We start from the raw sequence: 23,154 nt of genomic DNA on the forward strand, positions 1-23,154 counted from the left end.
CGAGCGGTGACCCTCGGTTTCTTCCCCAGGGCCTGATCCGGAGCTGGGAGCCGTCTCCAGGCCCCGTCCCGAGCCTGAGGCGGGGCCCGCGCGGCCGGAGGATCCCGAGCCTGTCCGGTGCCAAGGATGTTCCCGCAGAACCGGCCCCCGGTGAGCCCGCGCACGGCCTCGTCCCTTCGCAGCAGTGCCACCTCGGCCCTTGCAGGGCCTGTGCCCTCAGACCCACCTCCCTGCTCGGTGCCGACACTGTATGACGCTCGGGAGTGGTGCTGTGGCTCTTCCCAAAGCGCTGAGTCCCAGTGCTGGGGGTTTGGGCTTTGTGAGAAGCGGGATCTGCCAGGGCGTGATGGTCGACAGTGATGGGTGGGCTCAGCTGTGTGACACTCGGGCGAGGACAGGCCACTGGGTCCACACCATGCTTGGTGCCACCCGTGGTCATTAATCTGCTGGCTAAGTGGCCAAGCTGATGCTCAGAAGGCCCTTGGTGCCTGGCTGTAACCAGTTTCCTCTCCAGTAGCTCATTCTGCCGCCTCCTGCACGTGCTGCTCTCCCAGATGTTCCCATGGCCTCTTCTTTGGGTGCAGGAAACCCCTGGGGGGATGCACCAGTCTCACTGGGGGCAGCAGTGACCCTGAGGGTCCCATCCTCTGCCTAGGCCCATCTCCAGGCACCCTCTGCTGCTTCCGGAGCCGCTGTTGCTGCCAGTGCCATCCCCAGCACCCCCCAGTCCCTCAAACTGACTTACCCAGAGACCTTGGACCGCATCAAGGAGGAATTCCAGTTCCTGCAGAACCAATACCACAGGTGAGAAGCTGCCAGAGTTCACATGCCAGCAGGGAGGAGCTGGGCACTTCACTGGTGCTGATAAGCAATGGGCTCCCACTGGCACTGGGTGTCAGGGCAGGCAGCACCATTCCGTGTGGCTGTGGGCGCTGGTCCATCCAGAGGATGGCTGTGCCAACCACCACCTTGGTAGCTTAAAATGACACTCAGGGGGAAACTCAGCCTTTGCCTGCCAAAAGCCCCAGGATGAGGTGCTGACCTCCAGCACCCGGCTCCTGGACTGAGCCAGAGCCATCACTTAGCAGACCTGGAGTCCCTCTTATCCCTGAGACTGCTGTCCCGGATCACCTCCCCTTCCTCACACCGTGTGGGGCAGAACAAGGTTTGAAATGCAGCTTGGCTTTGCAGCTCGCTCCATTTGGGAAGCAGATGCTGGGGAGGGGGTTAAGAGTCCATGCAAATTGTTCCCTGATGCCCAGATCCCTTTGCTGTCCATCTCATCTTTATCAGCCCTTTCCCACCCTCTTTCAGGTGGTTTTCTTGGCTTGTGCTGAGAGATTGGATTGAAGCTGAGAGCAGGAGGCTGAAGCATGTGGTGCACTGGGAGGGCTCAATGCTCTGTCCAGCCAGGGAGATCCTGTCAGTGGGGGGACCAGGGGGGTCGTTCCCTCTCCCTTCCTCTCCTCTTTATTTTTACAGCTTGAAGTTAGAATGCGAAAAGCTGGCAACAGAAAAAACAGAAATCCAGCGTCATTATGTCATGGTTAGTGAGCTCCACCTGAGTTGAGGAGGGTGGTGTGGGTCCTCTGAACCATCAAAGGTCACACAGCCCTGGGATGCTTTATTTTCCCCTCGCCTTTGGGTCGTGTGGCCAGGTCCTGAGATCTGATTCCTGTGGCTGTTATTGTCTGGTTTATCCTCAAAACAAGCTGTGGTGTTTGATCAGGACTTGCTGCCTCAGCTTGCAGTGGCAAAGCTGCTCCCGTTTGGGTTGTCCCCGTTCCCACAGGCAGTGAGCAGGAGCCCTGGTAGGACTGTGTCCATCCTGTGGGCTGCAGCCATGTGCCAGAGAGACCACTGCTCCCAGGAGAGGAGCTGGGGACTGTGTTCTTGCCCTGGTCTGACCACACCATGGCCATTTGTGGCCAGGCTGACCTGGCATGCTAGTGCTGGAGAGGACTTTCTAGTTATGAGTAACCCTGGTCTCCAGAGCCGTGCTGATGCTGCCTTCTCTCCCTCACAGTACTATGAGATGTCCTATGGCCTGAACATTGAGATGCACAAACAGGTGAGTCTGGGTGGATCAGGAGTGTTGTCCAGCTCCTTGGTCCTAGCTCCCTGGCCCCACCTTGCTATCTGGGCCCTTTGGGCCATCCCTTCCACAGACAGCATGGGAGGTTGCTCCCTGCTATAGCCTAGGGAAGGCTGTGCTTGTGGGAAATGCGTCCCCTTCTCTGTGCTTTGGGAGCTTTGTGCTGCTCTGTGTCATGGCCTTGGCTGCCTCCTTAGCTCTCTGCACCTGAGCTGCTGTTCGCTCGCTGGGTTCTGGGTGCCCTGGCTGGACTGTGATACTGTTGTTGTGTCGGGCAGAGAACAGCAGTGAAAGACTTGTGCTTGCATGGCTGCTCACACCAGTTGTGAGTGGTCATGTGGGAACTGTCACGGAGGAGACTGGCTTCCTCAGGGTGAAGGGGCTGCAGGGTCATGAGTTCTGGCTTGCCACCTTTGCAACTGCCAGGTGCCCACTGGCCTGGGGGCAGCTCACCTGGGGACAAGGGCTGAGGAGCATCATGAGGTAGAAAGGAGTGTGTTGGGGTGTGGGTGCAGAGTGGGATCCCTGGGGGCTCAGGGCTGCACATCCTCCTTCACTGCATCCCCATCACTCCTTTCTGCCTTCCCTCCCTCCCTTCCTCTCTTGCACTGAGCTCTGGGTCACCAGCTGCTCTGAGAGAGAAGATTTCGTCTCATCTATTTTTAAAGAGGCTGCGGAGGAGCCTGGCGAGGCGTGCTGCTGCCACAGCCGCCTCCCTGCCCGCCCCACGCCTGCTGATGCCAACTGTTGCACGGGAGCCTGCTCGGGCGGTCAGTGTAGCGGTGTTCCCCCCGTCCGTGGCTCAGGGCAGGCTGTTGACCACTCTTGCTAGCTCTGTGCCTGCCAGGAGGGTGTTCTTCCGGCTCCTGGGTGCCCTCCCTGTGCCAGCATCCCTGCTGAAGAGGAGGCGTTGAAGCCACCCTGGCAAGGGACGATGCCAAGGGTCCACCCGGCCCAGTGCCCCTCCCCAGAGGGCTGCAAGCTTCTCTCCTCTGGCTGCTGGTTCTCTCCCAGCCCTCGCAGGCTCGTGTTTTCTATCAGCCCCAGGTGCCGCTGGCTGCCAGCCAGCAAGCTGTCGGCACTTTTAACAAGGGCCCGTAAGTCTGCTCTGACAGCCAGCGGCCATTGTGTGAGAAACGGGAACTGCCAGTGCGGGAGCTGTGGGTTATCGCTGCCGGGGGGTGGGATCGTGTCGCCATTTGTCCTCCCCTTCCCCCAAATCCAGCACTGCTCACGGACAGGTCCTAAACACCCTTGGCTGTCCCGGAATCCCCGAGGGAGCGCTCACCCATGGCCGTGGCTGGAAGCTGGGTAGTGCCATGGTGCCCAGCCCAGCATCCCCGGGGGCTCCTCAGGCGCCCAGCAGTGCTGGCATCAGCAAAGGCCGAGGCGTGGGATTTTGCTCTGAGTTTGTTTGGAGGGAAATAGGGCTGGGGGCTGGCTGTGGTGGTGCAGCTGTCCAGGCAGCCACAGGCTTGGCAGGAGAGGATCAAGACAGGAATGAGCGTGAGACATTAATTTTTTATTGTTGCTTTGTTTTTGGCGTTGAAGGGGCCTGTAGCTTTTTATAAAACCACCTCCCTGAATCTGCCTGGACTAGGACTTGCTCACCACAAGCCAGAGAGGAGGTGATGGTGCTGGTGGCTGGGGGGGCTGCAAACAGCGTGATCGTTTTTCATGCTGAGAGCGTTAAAGTGCCAGTAAATTGCACATTAACGAGTGCGAGTGAATTGGAGGCAGCTCTCCCCAAGGAGCTGCTGCCCATCAGTGCATTAGGGAAGAGAATCCATCACTGCTGGCCTCGGGAGACAGCTAAATCTTTCCCAGAACTGCCGGCTGCCAAATCTCCTTGCTCCCCCCTCTTCCTTTCTTTTCTTTCTCTTTTTTCCTCCCTCAGAAGGGGAAACGAGGGCAGGTGCCAGATTATTTGTATTCTATTCTCTGGGTCTGGCAAGAACGGGTTGGCAGCTGCTCTGGAGGGCGGCACAAGGTGTCCCTGGGTCTGTGTCCCCACACCAGCCGAGCAGTGCTGCAGCCCCTCACCCTGGCACTGCAGTGCCTGCACCAGCTGGGCATGGGAGACGTGCCCAATGTTCTGGTGGGGAGATCCAGGGGTCAGCTCCATCCCTGGCTGTTGGGGCCCTTCACCTTTTGGTCTCCTCTAGGGGCTGATAAGGGGGTCTGGATTCGACCCTCTCAGCCACGTGTTGGCCTGGTAGTGTTTTCATCTACCCCACCAGGGTGGGCAGGGAGCTCCTTGGAGCTTGGGACAGCGTCTTACCTGGACTCCCATGCTAGGGATGGGGGTCCCCAGCTCTGCGTGGGTGTCTCTGCTGGTGCCTCAAGCGGTGTCTGCTCTCTCGGCCATTGCCTGCTCGTACCAGAGGCAGGGACCTGTCCCTGCAGCCCCTGGGGCTTCTTCCCAGGGATGCGTCTGTGGGGCCAGGGATGGCTGAATGTCTGTGCTCTCCCCTCGCCCGAGCTGTGCAGTGTGGCGCCAGCAGGGGCCCTGGAAGCTGGCAGTGGGATGCCCTGGGAGTATGGCACACCATGGCACAACACCGCTCTCCCTCCCCGTGCTGCGCTCGCCCTCTGTGCTCTTGATTGCCAGTGGCACTCAAGTGTTGCAGAAAAACAGCAGCTGTAAGTAGAGCACCTCTCTAGGGCTTCCTGCAGGCCAGGAGAGCGGCAGGTAGCGGTCGTGGTGCCGACAGGAGGCTGCGTGGGGGGCGGAGGTGAGCCTGCTGGGGCCCTGGCTGCAGGGCTGGGGGCTTGCTTGGGGGTGGCCTTCAATGGCATGGGCCATGGGGCTTTATGTCCCTGGCAGAGAGGAGGTGGAAGCCATCCTAGGGCTCTCAGGGTGGGGATGGAGGATACTGCTTTTTGGAAGGGGTATTGTTAGGAAGGAGAGTTGTTCTCTAGAAACATCCCTCAGGGTGTTTCTGCTCCTTGGTGCTGAGCAGTAGCCCTTGGGGCTGACTGCCAGTACCCTGAGGCTTGGGTGGCACCTGTGCAGCACCCATGGGGAGTGGATTCTCCTGCAGCACTGGGGCCCCTCAGCATGGGGGATACTCTGCCCCTTGCCCTGATGGGCACTACCTCTCTTCCACTTCCAGACAGAGATCGCCAAGCGGCTCAACGTGATCTGCGCTCAGCTCATCCCGTTCCTATCTCAGGAGGTGAGTAAGCCATTGGGCCCCAGCCAGGTATGCAGAGGTCCTTTGGGGCCCAGGGAGCCCTGGTCTCTGGGCCAGGCTGGAGAGCTGGCTTTGCCCCATTCGCTGAAGAAATGAACCTGCCCCAGCTCCTCTCTTCTCTCCCTGCAGCACCAGCAGCAAGTGGTCCAGGCTGTGGAGCGTGCGAAGCAGGTGACTATGACCGACCTGAACGTGGCAATTGGGGTACGTCAACCCTCTGCCCACCCTTCCCGCCACTCCTGGGCCTGGGGTGCTGGGCTCTGCTGGGCACCTCCTGAGTTCCTGCTGTCCCTGGGCTGAAAACTCCTCCTGCCCATGGCACACCAGGCAACTGCGGCCCCTGCCCTGAGTGCCTTCTTCCACCCACAGCTGAGTCAGGGGGAGGAGAAGGGCAAACCAGGCTGGTTTGGGGGGCTGTTAGCAGTACTCAGGATGGAGGAGATGCAGCTGGGTGTGGAGGTGGTGGCTGGTGCATGTCCCTGTGTCCTGATGCCCTGTGGCCCAGGTGAAAGGGGGATTGCCACCATCCCCACTCCTTGGTTATTCCCGTGAGAATGCAGCAGTACAGTGCTTTGGGTGCTGGCAGGGTCCCCCATCTGTCCCAGTAGCTCCTGTCACAGGGTGGGGGGAGTCAGTGGGAGGGACATGGTGGCCCCCACACTGTGGCTGGGGACATCCTGGGTTCATGCCCTGCCCCTCCTCACCCAAGTCCTGTTGCTGACTGACCCAGGGCTGCCTCTTCCCCCCTGTGCCGAGCAGCTGTCCTGGCACAGCCCTTCGATTTCTCTCTCATCTTGCTCCTCTCCAGCACCAGCTCCAGACGCAGCACCTTTCGCACCACACTCCCCCCATCCCACTGACCCCCCACCCCTCTGGGTTGCAGCCCACTGGCCTTGCTGGCATCAGCAGTGCCTCAGGGCTGCTGGCGCTCTCAGGGGCACTGGGGGCCCAGGCCCAGCTCCTCACCAAGGATGACCGAGGAGTCCCTGACACGGAGCCCAGGGGTAAGTGCGGGGGGAACCAGGGCTGGGTGCAGTCCGATCTGAGTGAACCTGGGAACAGGTGGTGCAGGGCGCTGGAGCTGCTTCTGCTCCCCAGGGTCTTCCTACTTAGGCACTTCCCCAGGGTGGGGGCCAGGGATGGATGGGGGGCCGCTTGGCCATGCCTCAGGTGTGCTGACTGGGTGGGAGGGGCAGGGGGCTTGGCAGCCATGAGGGGTTTGCGTGGGGAACATCCCCTACTGAGTGGCACCTCCTGGAAGGGTGATGAGGTGGGCTGGTGGGGGGTCATCCCTGGTGGGGGCCCAGGACCACCCTGCTGCTGTCATGCTGGCCCAACCCTGCTGTGAGCACCCCAGCACCCATGGGAGAAGCGGGTGACTTTCCTGGGGGGCTCTTGGTGGTGGCACAGCATGTCCCCCCTTCCCTCCTCCTCCTGCTGCGCCTCTGCATTGCCACAGCGACAGACCGAGACTCCGGCCCCGTAAGTGCTTTTTCCTTCTCTTGCATCATTCTGTGGCGGCACAGGCTCCAGTCAGGGCATGGGGGCTGCGCTGGGGCCCTCCGTGCTCCAGGAGTCAGCCGCAGCCCCGTGTTGGTGCTGCCTGTCTCAGGAGCCAGGCACAGCATCCCTGGCCGCTAACACTGCATCCCCCCGCCCCAGAGCTCCCTGGCACTGCCAAATGGGGAGCGGGCGCGAGCCATCGCTGAGTACCTGAGCAGCAGCAAGAAGAGGAAGGTGGAGGAGAAGGACTTTGTTACAGACTATGTGAGCCTGGGGCTGTGGGGGGCAGGGTGGCCCCATCCCTTCTTGCGGGGCAAAGAATGGAGCTGCCTGTGCCTCCAGTGCATCCCCAGGCAGGAGCGAGGGTGGCTGCAGCCCCTTTGTCTTCAAGCATCCTCTGTGTTTCAGGGCAGCGATGCAGACAAAAGTGAGGACAACTTGGTGGTGGATGAGGTCAGTGCATCAGCTGGGAGGGGGCCGGGGTCAGTGTGTGCTGTCTGTCCCCAAGCTGGGAGCTAACAGGCTGCTAGAGGCAGAGGTGGGCATCACAGGGAGGTGCCAGTGGTACCCCTGAGTCATGCTCCCTGGCCCTTGCCAACGGCAGCAATGAGCCCCAAGATTCAGGCTCCCAGCCTGGCCCTTGCTCAAGCCACCAGCTCACCATGACCTGGGACATCCCTGCACTCCTGCCTGTTCTGCTGCCTGCTGATTTCCCTCTCCCACCCCCAGGACCCCTCTTCGCCGCACAGCGTCCACTCCTACTCGTCCCGGGAAAACGGGGTGGAGAAGGTCCCACTGGGGAGGAAGGAGACCATGCCCCTCAGCCCAACCTCCATGGCCTCCTCCAGCAGCTCCCCATCTCGGAGCAAGGATGCACCCACAGTACGTGCACTGCCTGGGGCAGCTGGGGCACTTCACTCAGGGCCTATGCTTGTGTCCCTGCTGCCCAGGTTCAGCTGACAGAGTGGCCAGACATGGGTCTACCTGTCTCCAAACCCATGGAGCAAAGGCAGTGCTGGAGGGACAGGACGGGGCTTCTGCTCTGTTAGATCCCAGCTCACGTCCTGTCCCACAGAGCCTGCAGTGCTGGCTGGGCTGGGCTGTCATTGAGGGGGAGGAACAGGGACCAACTTGCCAGAGAGCACCGGAGGAGACCCCCTGGCAGGGTAGTGGTGCAGCTGTCAGATCCCTGTGCTGTTCCCGGCAGGTGGAGAAGGCAGGGACGCCCAGCCTGAAGTCCAGCACCCCCACTTCCCAGGGTGACACCACGGCCCCAGGCTCCGGTGGGGCCCAGCAGTTTCGCCCTGCTGCTGCCAAGGCCCCCATAGACCCCCTGGGTGAGCTTGGCCCCACTGGGGCCCGGGCGGGTGTCTCCAAGCACTGGCTCCCAAGCCCTGTCCCTTCACACTGCCTCTCCCCCATCAGCCCTGGGCCTGAGGAATCCACTGGGAGTGCAGAGTCCCTACTCGGCTGCCTTTGGCTTGGCCCACCCTGCAGTCAATGGGGACGTGGCCGGGACTGGCGCCTATGCCAGCCTCCACCTCATGTCCCCGCAGCTCAACGGGGCTGCAGCCGCCATGGGAGCCAGCAGCTACGGACGCTCCCCCCTGGTACGTGACCTGCTCCCCGCGGGGCCGTGGGGGCCACGGAGTGTGAGCTACTCTCACCTGCTGTCCCCTCCAGGTGGGCTACGACCCACACCCCCACATGCGCATCCCTGGGCTGGTGGCCGGCATACAAGTGGGGACCTCGGGGAAGCCGTAAGTAGGGCTGGGCTGGGCTGGGCTGGGCTGCAGGCTGTGCTGGGGCAGGGGATGAGGTAACCTGTGGGGCTGAACCTGGGTGATGCAGACAAGCCAGGACCAGCAGGGGTGGGGAGCACAACTGGCATCACTGGGCATGCTCTGCTCATGGCTCCAACTCCCAAAACGTGCTCCCTTTGTCAGACCCGCTGGGACCCACGTGGCACCGGCCACTGACCTTGCAGGATTCTCCTCTGGCTCTCATTGCTCTGCTCCGTTCCAGTGCCTACTCCTTCCACGTCAGTGCCGATGGGCAGATGCAGCCGGTGCCTTTTCCACCTGACGCACTCATCGGCTCCGGCATCCCCCGCCACGCACGGCAGCTCCACACCCTGACCCACGGCGAGGTGGTCTGCGCCGTCACCATCAGCAACTCCACACGACACGTCTACACGGGGGGCAAGGGCTGCGTGAAGGTGTGGGACGTGGGGCAGCCGGGGACCAAGACAGCCGTGGCTCAGCTGGACTGCCTAGTAAGGAGGAGGAGGAGAAAAGTCTTTGGCAGGGGGCTGGGAAGGGGAATATGCCCCTGTTGCAGTGGAAGGGACAGAGGGTCCTTTCACATCTGGGATGAGAAAAGGAGATCTGTCTCCTACACCCCCCAAGCACTCATCAGCTCCTTCTTCACTTGCCCCGTTCCCTGTAACCCCAATTCAGAACCGTGACAACTACATCCGCTCCTGCAAACTGCTCCCGGACGGCCGGAGCCTGATTGTGGGGGGGGAGGCCAGCACCCTCTCCATCTGGGACTTGGCAGCCCCCACACCCCGCATCAAGGCTGAGCTCACCTCCTCTGCCCCCGCCTGCTACGCTCTGGCCATCAGCCCTGATGCCAAAGTCTGCTTCTCTTGCTGCAGCGATGGCAACATTGTGGTGTGGGACCTGCAGAACCAGACCCTGGTCAGGTGAGTCAGTCAGGGGGGAGCATGGGCAGAGCTGCTGGGGGCTCCTCAGGCCAGGGACCACCTGGTCCCCTGCAGCATGTCCCCACCTCTCCCTGTGTCTAACCCTGGCAATGGGACGGTGCCTGTCCTTGCAGCAGGGATCTTCTGCTCTCACTGCTTAGTGCTGCCCTGGCCACATTCTGTGCTGCAGGCACTGGCCAGCCTGACAGCCATGCTCTTGCTTTCTCCATCCCCCTCTTTCCCAGGCAGTTTCAAGGCCACACGGATGGTGCCAGCTGCATCGACATCTCCAATGATGGCACCAAGCTGTGGACGGGGGGGCTGGACAACACTGTGCGCTGCTGGGACCTGCGGGAGGGGCGGCAGCTGCAGCAGCACGACTTCAGCTCCCAGGTGGGGCTGGGGTCATCTGGGAGCACCACAGGGCCAGGTGCGACCTGCTGTGTCAATGTCTGACCCTGTCTCTCCCCTCAGATCTTCTCCCTGGGGTACTGCCCAACAGGAGAGTGGCTGGCGGTGGGGATGGAGAGCAGCAACGTGGAGATCCTGCACGTCACCAAACCTGACAAGTACCAGTTACACCTCCACGAGAGCTGTGTCCTCTCCCTCAAATTCGCCTCCTGTGGTAGGCATGCCTCTCCTGGACTTCCTTCTCTGGAGCCTCATGGATGTCACCTCTACTTCTGGCCTTGTGTCACAGGGCTCATTGCACTGGGGGCAAGGATTGGTTCCAGTACTCAGCCTTGTCCCCAGTGGATGACAGTCATATCCGTCAGAGAATGGGCATCTGTCCTTCCCGGAGCAGCGCTGGCAGCTGTACGCTCAGCTCTGTTATCTCAGGACTCCCATTTGTGTTCCTGAAAACAGCCCCTTGGCTCTTGGGTAGAAGAGACTTGGCTGCTATGTCCACACCCTATGTTCCACAGCCTGGGCAGGATGTTCTGCTGGAATCCAGTTGCTGGGTCTGGTTTGGTGACACAAGGCTCCTTTGTCCCTCCACAGGGAAGTGGTTCGTGAGCACGGGGAAGGACAACCTGCTGAACGCCTGGCGGACGCCCTACGGAGCCAGCATCTTCCAGGTGTGGGGCGTGCATGGCCAATGGGGTTGGGGGTTCCTCTGGGTGTGACTGCCAAGAGCTGCCCAGTACAACCTGGCTGTAAATATGCGTTAGCAATAACGAGCCCCATAAACAAACTCGTCCCTGCAGCCTCCCCGGGTGCAACTCAGGGTCAGAGTCCCAAGGACTGGGGACTTGCTCTGGGCCTGCTTCTTGTGCTTACCCCTGTTCTCTCCAGTCGAAGGAAACCTCCTCTGTCCTCAGCTGTGACGTCTCCACGGATGACCAGTTCATTGTGACTGGCTCGGGGGACAAGAAAGCTACAGTTTATGAGATCATTTACTGAGCACAAGAGGTGCCAACTGCAGGACAGGTGGACGTCCGTGTGGATGGATAGGTGGACTCCATCTGCCCTACTGCTGACTTCCCAAAGAACATGCAGCCTGTGGCCACAGCATCGCAGCTGGAGGAGAGCGGAGAGGGGTGAAGGTGGCCCTGGGACTGTGGCCAGGCATCGTGGGCTGCTCGGGGTGGATTTCCTGGGGACTTTCTCCTTGCTTTGTTCTTTGTCAGCTTCTTTCTAAATCTAGACTATGGGACTTGGAGGAGGGGGGGCCATCTGGCATTGTTAGGGCTTTTGTTGGGGTGTTTTTTTAATTTTGTTTGGTTTTAACAGTTTGTTGGGGGGGGGTATTTTGTTGGGGGTCTGGGTCTGCTGAGGCGGATGGGCTCTGGCCTCATTTCCCTCTGTGCCTGCCAGGGTATATTTAATAATAAAAACAAACAAAAAAAAGGCAGCTGTGCCTTGTCCTGGGCAGTGCTGCACGGTGGTGGGATGGAACTAGGTGAAGATGGGTGAGACCAGGGCAGCAGCCTCATCCCCTTTGGCAACCACAATTTGCTGCTCCTTTCCTGTGCCAGGGCAGGTCTGTGGCAGCTCTGCTGTTGGCAGAGCCCAGCCCTGGTCCTGAGTGGGGTGGGGAGACCCAAGTGCAGCTGGCAGTGCAGGCACAGACCTGAGTGTGTCGGTGGCTCTGGTTGTTGGAGCAGCCTCTGTGGGGTGTGGGGGAGATGCCAGTGGTGGAGGAAGTGGTTTCTGAAGGAAATGAGATGTGAGCAATCAGTGCTGCCTTATCAGTCTGGCCTCCTGCCAGCACTGCCGTGGGGAAGCAGGGCTGTTCCCGAGGGCACTGGCAGTGGCCATGGCCAGGGCTGGCAGGGAAGCTCCGTGCCGCCAGCTGCAATGTGGCAGCTGCTTTGGTCTCCTGCCCTGAGCCCAGCCTTGAGCCATAGCTCACCACACCCAGCACAGAGCCAAGGCTGCTGCTGCAGCTGTGCTGGAGCTGGGGCTGGTGGCAGGTGGGCAGCCACAGCTCTGCCACAGTGGGAATGGCCTTGCCCATGCTGCTGGCCAAAAGCAGGACCCGGAGGCTACATTTCACAGCCCAGCCCTCTCGGCAGGGTTGGGAGCACTGGCTGGCAAAGGCCCCTGCCCGTGCCCATACCAGCCCCTCTTTTGTTCCTTTTTATTAGTAAAGGATTGAAAACACAGTTAAATACATTTATTTACTGATAATTTACAGCTGTTTCTGGTGGAGTAAACCAAAAGGAACCATCTGGGCTGTACACAGCCCAAGCAGAACAAATGGCTGTCAGGAGTGCCCACTCCCCAGGAGCCAGCATCTCCCCCTTGACCCTGCCCTGTGCTCCCAGTCCCAGGCTCACCCAGGAGAGCCTTCCCCAGCACCACAGGTGGGTCAACCTCCAAACCCTGTGGAGGGGAAGGAGCCTGGGAGGCACAACTCCTGGATGGAACTGTACAGGAATTAGGCCATCCAGGGCCTGAAACCGTCTATTTTCCTCCTTTGTCCTTTACACGTCCCCATGGTGTGGAGCAGCTCCATATTCCCGCTCCTCCAATGGGTGCAAGCTCTGGGTCACCCCAAACTACCACAACCCTGTGACCCTGCAGTGCCCACCACCTGCACAAGGATCCACAGGGCCAGGACAGGTCTGCTGCTCCCTCATGCGAAACTCCTCCTGCACGGAGGGCACCCCCTTCCACAGCCTGGACCAGGAGGATGTCTGGGATGGATTGGCCTATCTGAGCCCCATGGCTATTTCATTCCTTGCTTTTTCTTGCCTCTCCTACTTCTTCCGCTTTTTCTGTCTGGGGATTTTGTCGACACCAGCAAGGAAAAAAAAATTAATAACAGAGAAAAGCTACGTGCTGTGCTGGCAGATTGCTCAGGGCGCTTTGTCTGCTCTAATCCGATTGTGCCGGGGAGCTGCTGCTCACTGCTGCCCATAGCCCCCAGCTGGCTCCTGACCCAGGATGGGGGGATGCCATCGCTTGGTCCCTGCAGTGGCTGGGAGGCCAAGGAGTAGCAGAAATATCCCTCCCCCTTCCCACATTCTGATGTGTCAATCTGAGCACGGGACTGGTGCTTGGCAAGGAGGATGGGGAAAAAAATAATAATAAAAAAAAATCAATTGCTACGAGAAGCTCTGGGGAATCCTGAGGGCAGCCAGGGTGAGAATACTGCAGAGCCCACCCTCTGCACAGCAACACTTACACCCCTCTGGGGGCATGGACCTCTGCTCCCAGGGCTGGGGGCCCAGCCATGGGTTCAAACCCTCAGCACTGGCATCTCTGTGCCTACCTTGGGCTGCAGCAGACTGCTCACAAACATCCCTGGCCCCACTTTCCACCCCCAGCCTTGGCTGCCCACACACCTCCCTACCGGACACTGGCCCTTTGGCCCGAGGGGTGTTGTGCTCCCACTGGAGGAGGTGCAGGCTGGGCTCGGCATCTCCCCACGAACTGGTGCCAGCCGGCTGCTGGGTGAGCAGCCAGGGCTGCTGGGCTCCGAGGTGGGGCCCTGGGGGCAGAAAATGTCTGTGGGAAGTAGGAAACCCAGTCCCTCTGTGCAGGAAGGTAGGCACGACAGAGACTCGGGGGAGCCAGCCGGGCCTGGAGCCTGCAGGGACCACCAAGCCCCAGTTTGCTCCCCCCACCCCTTGCTGTCCCATCTGCCTAAGCAGCCTGAATGAGGAGCATCCACTCACGGGCCTCTGTTCTGCTCCACGGTCCCTTGGAAAAGAAACTGCCTTGATTTTTCTCTTTGAACAAAATTAGAGGTGACAGCAGGTTCAGAAGACACTGGTGGCCATGGATGCCTTTACAAGGAGGGATGGCAACCAGCACATGAGGAACTGACACAGAGCTGCCATCTCAGAGGCAAGGCTGCCCATCAGCTCTTGCACTCCTATAACTATTTAACCAGGTCTGTGATTTTTACCACCATAATTCCACCAAGTAGTTTTTGTAAGTGTTGTTTTCTGCAGAAATTCCTGCTGATATTCCTTTTAGGGCTTGTATTTTCTTAGGAAGTGGTAGGAGGAAAAAATACCTCACACATGTTGTCCCTTCCCCTTGTCTTCCAGAAAATGAGCAGGTATGTCCCTGAAAACATCATCTCTGCCAAGAATAGTTGTGGCTGGGATAAATTTCTGTCATGCCTGCCTCAGCAGCCAGGGAAGGTTGTACCAGAAGTACGTGGCAGTTCCATTGCAAAGGACTGGAATTCGGTGTGCTCCCTGCACTGAGACACTGACACAGGCTTGGTGTGTTAAAGTCGAGGCTGCTGGAAGGCCAGGCAGGGCATGAGGTGCACTGCAAAGCCCGGGGCTGGCAGGGCCAGGGTGTGTTGCGAGGCTGCCTGCTCCTGCCACCTCTACTCACTGGAGCTGCCAGCAGCAAACCCAACTCCCTGGAGCTCTCATCCCAGCTTATCAGTCTCCCCATATGGGATGCTACAGGAGAGGGACTGAAAGGGAATTGTGAATCAGAGCCAAACTTGTGGCTGGCAAAGCTCAGCCCTGGCTGGCACAGCTTTCTACTCAGAGCAGTGGGAGTGGAATCAGTCTTGGCTGACATGAACACATCAGAGCAGGGCTGGCACATGTCCTGGCTGGATGCTGTTCCCCACAGCAATGACCTAGAGCCTAAGGAACTCCAAAGCTTAGGAACCAGAGTCCTAAGCTTAGGAACCAGAGTCCTAAACTTGATGACTACAGCTTGAGCTGGATACCCTGCAAGGTTCCAAGTATAAGGGCCTACGTCATCCACCACGAGGTTGTAGTCGCTCTTGTCCCCATCACTATCCTGCAAAGAGGGAGAAATCCAGAAGGGCTCAGTCAGGACTGGGAGAGATTGGACCAGGCTCTGCCCCAGGATCCCAGACAGCATAAAGACTCATTTTCTCCTGCTCATCACTCCTCATGGACCAATACCATGCCCTGCTGGCAGCGACCCAGACCTCTGGCTGAGTGGCCTCCCCGGGGCTCTTCTTTTGCTTTGTTATTGCTCACAGGACACCACCTCCCTGCACCAGGGTAGGCACAAGGCTCCCCAGCCACTTCCCAGGACCAGCTCCCACAGCCACACTCTTTAGTGCACTCACAGAATGCCCAGGCAGGTTCTTCTCCTCTCCTCCCGCTTCCGCTTCAGGCCCATCCGCTCCTCATCCTGCAGGCGTTCAGGGGGGAAACAAGAAATGCTCTGACACAGAGGGGGGAGAGGAAGGCATGTCAGCCAGTGTGAGGGAAGACAGACACCCCTCACCTCTCAGTCGGGCCAGGCCCTGCTCCATCACTGCCTCCACCCTGGCAAAGCATGTCCCTGGCTGGTGGGCAGGAGCCCAAAACCCCAAAGCCACGGCCTCCCCTTCCTGGCCAAAGCAGGGCAGAGACAGCAGAGCAGGGGGCCCCAGCCCCCGCTGGCAGATGACCCCCCTGTGACAGCAATGGAGGAGGACGAGGATGTGCAGCTGCGCCCTGGCCCAGCCACCAGCACCAAGGGGAGGGCACGACTGGAGGGCAGATCTGCCCCTGCAGAGACAAGAAGGCATGGGGAGCGTAATGTCATGGTGGAGTGGAAAGTCCCCACTGGAGCCGTGTTTACTTCACCTCAACCCTGCTGCATGGGAGCCAGCGGGCTGGGAAGCGGGATGGGGCCAAGCAGGATGAATACCCGTTCCCCAGAGGCTGCTGGCAGCTGCAGTGGTATCACACATCCCCTTGCATCCCTACATGATAATGCAGCCAAAAGGTGCCTCTCTGCAGACCAGGGGAACACCTGGCTGGCACTGGCTGCCCAGAGGGACTGCCTTTTCTCCCAAGCAGCCAGTGTGCTTGGGCTGGAGCGTGGCCTCCCGACCTTCCCAGGACTGCTCCACAGGGCTGTTCATGATGGAAATCAATCCGGGAGAACATGCCCCATCCCAGGGTTCCCCTGAGCCGATTGTTCCCAGCACAGTAAGATCAACAGTTTTGACACACAGAATCAAGAAGCAGAAATGATGCTCCCTGTCCCCTCGGCAATCTCTGAAAGAGGCACCTGGGTAGGTCTGGAATCCCCTCTGCACAACACAGACACCTTCTCTCCTTCTTCCTCTCCCACCTGACTGACAGCCTAAGATCAATGCCAACTGTTCCCCTATGAAGGAGCTCTTTAACCCTTTCTTCCTCTGCTTGTAACAGGAACTGGAACTCTGGATATTGCTGAGCTGTAAGCTACTGTGGAGCCTGGGAATGGAGTCACAGATCTGGGACTGGGGAGATCATAAAAGGGAGGGGGCAGCCGAGGACTGCAGAGGGGCTGGCAGCACCGGGCTTAGAAGGGAGACCTGTTCAGAGTGATTCTTAAACTGGAAACTCCTTGAAAAGGACAGAGCTGGTTATTTTGGGAGTAGCCCTTGATCTTTAGATTCTTGCATCAGCAAAGACTGAATTGAGGTGGCCCAGAACCTTCAGCTACAAAACACTGATACAAACACAACCTACTCAGGCCAGCAAAGTTTGCCCAGCACCCCCAACCATTCCCAGGAGCCAGGGGCCAGCTCGGCTCCTGCCTGGCCCACACTGGAGATACCATTGAGGCCAGCTGAGGCTACCAGTCCATCACGACTTACCCGGCTTGGGGCACGTTCTGGAGCCAAGCAGCAGCAGGGAGAATATCCGAGCAGATCCATGTCAGCAAGGCAGAGGGGAGGAGAGGAAGAGGCTGTTAATGCCAAGGCTGTGCCCCATATACTCGGGCAGGGAGGAGAGGGGGGCACTGCAGGGTAACACAGGAAACAGCAGGACATGGGCTTACAAATCATACCTGATTTCCCACTTTGCCCACCTAAAGTGTGGATTCTCTGTTGTCTAATGGGAGATGAGCACATTGGTTTTCCTCAGGGAAGCAGGGAAATCTCTATCCACCCACCTACTTTCAAGAATTACCCCAGCTTTGGAATCTCTTCCCTAGATGTGGCAACAGGTCCAAAGCTGCCAGGAGGGGACAAGCCGACCAGCCAGCTGAGACCTCGTGAATCACACCCATCCTATTTCCTTAGGAAGCCATGCCTAAAAACCTTGCTTGGAAAGCCTCTGAAGCTTTTGTACATGCATAGCAAAACAGGTCCACCTCCCTGAGCCCAGGGAAAACGTGCCAGGCATTTGCTGCAAATCCAAGCACAGGGTTGCGGCTGCGGTCTAGCAACCCTCCCTGGTTGATTTTCACTCCTAGAAATCCACCAGCATTTGGAAAGAACAAACTCGTTCAGGTCTCTGCTGGCAAAAAGAGTCAGGCAGGGATGGGGAGCTGAGGGACTCTTGTAGGCATTGCTCCAAGGCCATGGTCCAGGAGGGGAACTGGATGCCTGCCATCAGCCCCACACCTCTGGCTCAGCTCAACTCACACAAGCTCTGGCTAACTGTGGCAGAGCACCAGGGATTAACCCCAGCCAGATGGAGCATTTCACCTTTTTTTGTTTTAAGGAATGGCCCTCACTAAGGCCAGACACCCAGGCTGAGAGAAGTTCTGGTTGGAGGCATGGGGCTATCCAGGCTTGGAGGGTTAAGCAGGCTCAGCACAGCACAGTGCCCCTGCTTTTATCCTCTCTCTGGAGTTTGTTTTTCTCCTTTGGGAAGCCATCCTTAAAGAAACACGAACAGAATTCTGACTGCAGACAGCTGTGTGCAGGGGCACACAGCAGCCACCGACAGCTTCCTGCTGCTGTTTTCACCACCTTGACATCTTAACAAGCCAAACCAGACCATTAGAAACTGCAGCAAACCCCACCCAGTGCCCAGCTTTGCTGTTGCTGTTGGGTCCTGTCCCAAGTGCATTTCAGTCAGCACCTTTCCCAGGGAAATCTGCAGAGAAGCATCACTACAGCTGCTAAATTCGGTTGCCTGTTTCTAGCCCATAGAGATGCCTGGAGCCCCTGTTCTTGCCCCAGTCTCCCTCTCAGCACAACTACCCAATTCCTGCACTCTGCAAAAGGTGACTTGAGCTCAGAGCAGCTTCTCCTTTGTGCAGCACTTCAGCAGCAGTAGGTCACAAGCAAAGCTGGGCAGCATTACTAATTTGGCCCAGTCCTGCAATAGCATTCAGAGCACTGATTTTATGATGATTAAATATTGATGATGTTTGTAAGGCACGTTGTGATCCTGACAGGAGGAGGCACCCATAAGGACTAGGAATTAATGCAATTTACATGGCACCACACATGCAGTTAGGCTCTGGTTTCTAAATTCCTTGCCCCAGATTTGTGGTTCCCATAGTTTCTACCAGGGGCTTACAACAGTAGTTTCCCTTGAAGTCTCAGCTTTGGGCATCAAATCTTTACTTGGTGTAAACCCTAGTGTAATTAGAGAAGGTTTCTTTGTGACGAGGACCTCACACCCTCCCAGCTGCCTCATGGAGGGGGGGACCCTCATACACTGGAAACACCCAGGGGAGCAGGGAGATGTGTCCAGAGCCCTGCTGCCCAGTGTCAGGGGTGCAAACACAGCCACCCTCACCACTGTCACACACCGTCACTGCATGGCAGCAGTTCCAAGGTCAAAAATGGAGCCAAACTCCTGGGTCTGCACATATTTCATGAGCTGGATCTGCCATCCCTTGAGCTGCAGCAGCCAGGCACTGAGGAGTACTGAGAAAAGAGGTAGAGCAGGCAGCAGGATCCCTGCAGCAGGCTGCCCAGCACTGACTCAGCCAGCCTTTGAAAGGTTAATCCAGCTATGCTTCTTCCCCTTACCTTTGTTCTCCCCATCCTGGGCCACTCTGTCTTCCTTGGTGGCCAGTTGAGACTGTGCCAACAGTGCCCCCGAGATGGCCAGGAGCCCCAAGGTGCCACTGGCCCCGCTCAAGCTAGAAGGTTGCATGCTGGAGGAGTGGGGTGTCAGCAGGAGCGGGGATGCGTGGTGGGAGAGGTGCTGAAGCTGCTGCTGCTGAAAGAGAAAGAACAGATGGTTCTGGGTGTGGCAGAGCCAGCCACAGCCATGCCCGGCACCCTCCCCTCCCGCACTGACTGCGATGCAAAGCGCAACAGGATGAGACGCCAGCAAAGACAAGGAGGTGAGCAGAGCTGTTGAGGCTGCACAGTCTGGGTGCCATCACTGCTTCTTCCACCCATGGAACCTCGAGTGCCTCCCTGCCACAAATGTGATCCAAACACATGGCAGAGCCCAAGCCATGGCTCTGCCCCGCTCTGCCCCGGGCAGCAGGGGCCAAGGGGATCCCAGAGGCCATCCACTGCTTTAAGGACACAGTGGCAAACCCCCTCGCTGCAACGGACTTACTGAAGTGGCAAAACCCCTGACTTCTCCCATCACTGTGCTGCAGGGTCCAAACCCCTGTGGCAGGGAAGAGCCTTGGCCCACAGCTGGGCAGTGTGACTCACTCCAACGATGCTGTTGAGCTCTCCCATGGTCACCTGCTTGGCCCGCTCCACCGCCTGCAGGACCTGCTGCTGGTGCTGGGAAGGAAGAGCATGGAGGCAGTCACACTGTGCTCCTGGCCCGGTGTTGCCCCAGCCACCTGGGACTGCACAGTCCCTTCTCCCATCCCTCCAGCCCAGGTATGGAGATTTTCCTCCCCAAAACCTCCTGTTTTTCAAGCTGGACTTTGACTCCCCCCTTCCCAAGGGCTTCCCTCAAGACAAGCCAGAGCAGTCCGATGCACATCCCCTGCCTCCTCACCTCCTGTGTCAGAAAGGGGATAATCTGGGCACAGATGGCACTCAGTCTCTTGACAATCTCTGCCTGAAAGAGGAAGCAGGTATCGCCTGGGATGGAGGGTTCTGAGCCCTATCCCGTCCCCTCCAGCAGAGGGGAGGGCAGCCAAGCATCCTGCAGACATGCAGGCAAAGTTAAACTCTCCCCACCCAAACCCTCTCAGCGGAAATTCTCCTGCTGCCTCTACATCCCTTCTGGGTCTTCCTGCTGCCAAGAGAAGACTCTGCCCAAAGCTGCTGGACCCCTCCAGGCTGCCAGGTCCCAGAGGCACGTGGGAGGGATCCCGACGCCCAAATCCCTCTGTGGACCCAGGCCAAGGCAAGCTCCAAGCTGTCACTCCTGTCACAGCCCAGCTGGCTTTGCTCAGCCCAAACCCAGGTTGGCTTTGGGGCTGCCACTGGCACAGGCAGGGACGGGGCAGAGCTGAGCCGCAGACGCTGGCAGTGGGCCACCCACACACTGCGCTGTCCCCGAGTGTCGGACTTAAAGCCAGGGCAGAGCAAGGGACACAGAACTCCCACAGATTCAGCCCTCTTGGCATCGTGCCTGCAAACCCTGCAAGGAGCTGATGGTGGTACCTGCCCTGCCCAGAGCAGGGACCCCGCTGCCATCCCCATCAAGTCCTGGGCCAGCCGGCACCTCTCCCTGCTCCTTCCAAAGAGGGAGCAGAGGCACAGAACACCTCGGACCTGCCTCTGCCCAGCAGCGGCAACAAGGGAATGCAGAGAACCTGGTGTATCCTCTGAGGAGAGCCTGTGGTAACAGACAGACCCACAGCCCAGCCACGGCCCCACCAGGGTAAGCAGCACTTCTGAGCAAAGGGGCTGTGGCTTCCAGCCCAGCCTCTGCAAGAGAAAACCCATGTCTCCTGGGGAAAACTCGATTCCCTCACTGCAAATCTTCCCTGGCACTGGTGGAGGGACTGGCTGCTCTGAAGCATTTTTTCATCTCAGATTTCTGATAATCCACGACAGTGTTGCAGTGGTCAAACCACGCTCAGGGCCAACAAAGGGAACATTTACCTGCTGCACCCTGGGAACACCCCCGCACCCATCAGTGCCCTGCTCACCTGCAGGTCCCAGCTGCTGTCTCAGCCACTGCCACAATGCCCACTCAGGACCCTGGGAGTCAAAGACGCCTCCCCTCCAGACCTCCCCTGCCCAAGTAGAGCCAGGAGCTGGACCCAGGTGGGTCAGGGCTCCCGCTTCTCAGCCGCTTGGCCCTCACTTCTATCGCCTTGTGGACAGAGCCACTGGCCCCATGTGGCATGGGCCACCCCGGGTCCCAGTCCCATCCGTGGGTCCCAGTCCCACCAGATCTTGAAGCATCTGGGGATGGCAGGAATATGCTCATGGTCTACCATACTCCCTGCTACCAAAAGGAGCAAACTCAAGAGGGGCTGAGCCAGCTGGAGGAATATGGCAGTTGACTTGCCACTTTGTCAGGCATTGGTCCAAACTAATTTCCCTGGCAGAGAGCCCATGATGACTAGATTGATAAATCTGAAGAGGGAAAACAAATTAACACTGGAACAAAAGGGGAACCAAGGAAGGGTAAAAACACTCCTCTGACTTAGGGAAAAGGAGATTAGGAAAAAAAGAAAAGAAAGACAATCCATTTGCCCTTGGGCTCCAGCTTCTGCTGTTTCTTCCACATTCCTCCCTCAACTCAGGCCCCAGGGACCCTCTGCAGGAAGGCACCAGGGCTCACACAGAGGCTCTGAGTGGTGATTTGGATTGGTAGGTCCCTGTCCCAAGGAACTCAACAGCACATGTCCCGACAACATCTGGACTCCTTTGAAGCCAGTCCCTTGCAGAGAGCCATGTCATGTCTCCTGTGCCATTACAGCTACACGGGGATGAGGAAGGGAATTTTCCAGCGAAGTCTCCAACCTCGGCCTCTTCCCCACCATCTCCTGTTGCTGGCACAGACCCCACTCACTTACCTGCTTGTGCATTTCGATGTTCAGGCCATAGGACATCTCATAGTACTGAGGGAAAACCACAACACAGCCTGATTAGGAGCTGCCCAGAGCAACTGGACGATGATCAGCCAGGGCTTTGGCTGCCAGTCCTGCTCCCCCTGGCCGAGCTCCCCTTTTGGTGCTCCCTCCAGCTCATGCGGAATGGCTGCCCCACACACCACAGGCCAAGACCCCATGCCACAAGCCTGGGACAAGGTAGGGAGCAGCCACAGACTGCTAACACCTGTGATGATTGCTCTGCAATTTCTGCACTAATTTAAGCCAGAGGAAGCCAATCCCTCTGCCCTCCACATCCCATCCTGGTTTGGCCTGGCCTGTCCCACTCCTAAGTCAGACTCACACCCTGATGCAGCTGCCCACCCACCCATGTGGGTGTCATGCCTGTGCAGAGCAAAGATGACAGTGGGTTACGCCCTTCACCAGTCACCAATGACTCTGCCAGTGGTGCCGGCAGCCGACCCCATCCCCTTACACGTGGGGAGAAAAAAAAGAACCAGAGGACCTGCGTTCCTCCAGCAAAGCCTATTCCAAAGGAAGTAGTCCACCTCTGGGAATCCCTAAGCCTCCAGGATGTGGGGAGGGATCCCAGCTGATGGATGACAAGAACACGCCCTGTGATGTCGACACCCCTGGCCTCAAGGACAGGGCTGTCTTCACCCCAGGGATGGGGGTTCCCTGAGTTCACATCTTTTTGCCTCTTGGACGGCGTAATTTGGGTTCCCCCTTTCCCTAGAGGGGCCAAGAGTGTCAGATGCTAAAGGAGAGGGAATGCTGCTCCTGTTCTGCTGTCCCCATTTTCTTTCCTTCTTCCCAGCAGCTCCCCTGTTCCTGCCAGGCTCTGGCTGGCAACTGTGGAGGCTCCTGCTCCTTCCCCTTTCACCTAAAACACCAGTCTTAGGATATGAGTTCTGAAACACCCACCCCTTGGGAGAGAGACAGGGAGGAGTGGGGAGCTCTCTTAAAAGGTCAATTAGAAAAAGGGAGGAAAAAAGAAAATAAAAGAAACAAAACCTATGACAGGATTCCTGGGCTCTAGCAGCACTGAATATGCAGATAGCAGCAGAAGAGCTGGTGTTGTGAGGAATAGTGACTAATTCCTTCCTCCCTCACACCTCCCAGCCCTGGCCCCAAGGGCAGCACCGGGCCGGACACCCCCAGCAGGGCATTGACCCCTCTGGGTGAGCAGCCGAGTGGAGTCCCAGCACTGGGACCTCTCTGAGGGCAGCAGTCCAGGATGCTTTGAGGGAAGGCAGCAGGGACAGGGTAGGGGGAGCTCACCATGACATAATGTCTCTGCATCTCTGTCTTCTCACTCATCAGCTTCTCACATTCCAACTTCAAGCTGTAAACGGGATCCAGGGTTTCCATTCACGGACCAGCATCACCTGCCCCATCCCTCCAGACCCCATCCCTGTGATCTCAGGAAGCTCGGCACAACTCCTGCCTCCCCCTGCAGTCTCGCAGGGCGCAGGGGCTCAGCGCCGGGCGCGGGGCTGCCGGGGGTCTCTCGGGCCCAGCCCGCCGTCTGCTCGGGGCGG

At 58.5% G+C, this 23,154-nt stretch overlaps 2 protein-coding genes across 11 annotated transcripts; one reads left to right on the top strand and one right to left on the bottom strand.

Annotated features, from left to right (window-relative positions):
- The first annotated feature begins 69 nt into the window (after positions 1-69).
- On the top strand, positions 70-11,504 carry LOC103761650 (TLE family member 2, transcriptional corepressor). Of its 9 annotated transcripts, none has more exons than XR_001922449.2 (20): positions 70-150; positions 656-804; positions 1,483-1,546; positions 2,027-2,071; positions 5,212-5,274; positions 5,422-5,496; positions 6,101-6,296; positions 6,752-6,774; positions 6,955-7,059; positions 7,204-7,248; positions 7,525-7,677; positions 8,003-8,132; positions 8,221-8,405; positions 8,479-8,555; positions 8,821-9,070; positions 9,255-9,502; positions 9,752-9,895; positions 9,977-10,127; positions 10,505-10,581; positions 10,825-10,848. XR_001922449.2 is itself a non-coding variant. In XM_018086605.2 (20 exons), exons 1-20 carry the CDS (start codon positions 127-129, stop codon positions 10,904-10,906), a joined length of 2,316 nt encoding a protein of 771 aa, XP_017942094.1. In that variant the 5' UTR covers positions 70-126; the 3' UTR covers positions 10,907-11,504. The 9 variants fall into 9 exon arrangements, 7 of the variants coding, with proteins under 7 accessions (XP_017942094.1, XP_017942095.1, XP_029821211.1 ...); XR_001922448.2 differs by having other exon boundaries at positions 10,799-10,839; XM_018086605.2 differs by having other exon boundaries at positions 9,748-9,895; positions 10,799-11,504.
- A 6,193-nt stretch (positions 11,505-17,697) lies between these two features.
- Positions 17,698-23,029, bottom strand: LOC103761662 (transducin-like enhancer protein 2). 2 transcript variants are annotated; one of them, XM_018086625.1, is made up of 5 exons: positions 22,895-23,029; positions 21,578-21,622; positions 19,597-19,659; positions 19,299-19,373; positions 17,698-18,843 (listed from the first exon to the last, which is right to left on the bottom strand). In XM_018086625.1, exons 1-5 carry the CDS (start codon positions 22,982-22,984, stop codon positions 18,607-18,609), a joined length of 510 nt encoding a protein of 169 aa, XP_017942114.1. In that variant the 5' UTR covers positions 22,985-23,029; the 3' UTR covers positions 17,698-18,606. The 2 variants fall into 2 exon arrangements, with proteins under 2 accessions (XP_017942114.1, XP_017942113.1); XM_018086624.1 differs by having other exon boundaries at positions 17,698-18,846.
- Between the last annotated feature and the right edge of the window lie 125 nt (positions 23,030-23,154).

The sequence above is a fragment of the Manacus vitellinus genome, unplaced genomic scaffold, assembly GCF_001715985.3.
Source record: "Manacus vitellinus isolate BGI_N305 unplaced genomic scaffold, ASM171598v3 scaffold_99_pilon, whole genome shotgun sequence".
NCBI lineage: Eukaryota > Metazoa > Chordata > Aves > Passeriformes > Pipridae > Manacus > Manacus vitellinus.

Excerpts from the sequence above, each read along its gene's own strand:
- LOC103761650 (XM_029965351.1), top strand. The coding sequence starts at position 127 with ATGTTCCCGCAGAACCGGCCCCCG. Across the intron at positions 5,275-5,421 it reads TCCCGTTCCTATCTCAGGAG|CACCAGCAGCAAGTGGTCCA; the intron begins GTGAGTAAGCCA and ends CTCTCCCTGCAG. Across the intron at positions 9,071-9,254 it reads TGGCTCAGCTGGACTGCCTA|AACCGTGACAACTACATCCG; the intron begins GTAAGGAGGAGG and ends ACCCCAATTCAG.
- LOC103761662 (XM_018086624.1), bottom strand. The coding sequence starts at position 22,984 with ATGGAAACCCTGGATCCCGTTTACAGCTTGAAGTTGGAATGTGAGAAG. Across the intron at positions 21,623-22,894 it reads TGCAGAGACATTATGTCATG|TACTATGAGATGTCCTATGG; the intron begins GTGAGCTCCCCC and ends GTTTTCCCTCAG. Across the intron at positions 19,374-19,596 it reads TCCCCTTTCTGACACAGGAG|CACCAGCAGCAGGTCCTGCA; the intron begins GTGAGGAGGCAG and ends CTTCCTTCCCAG.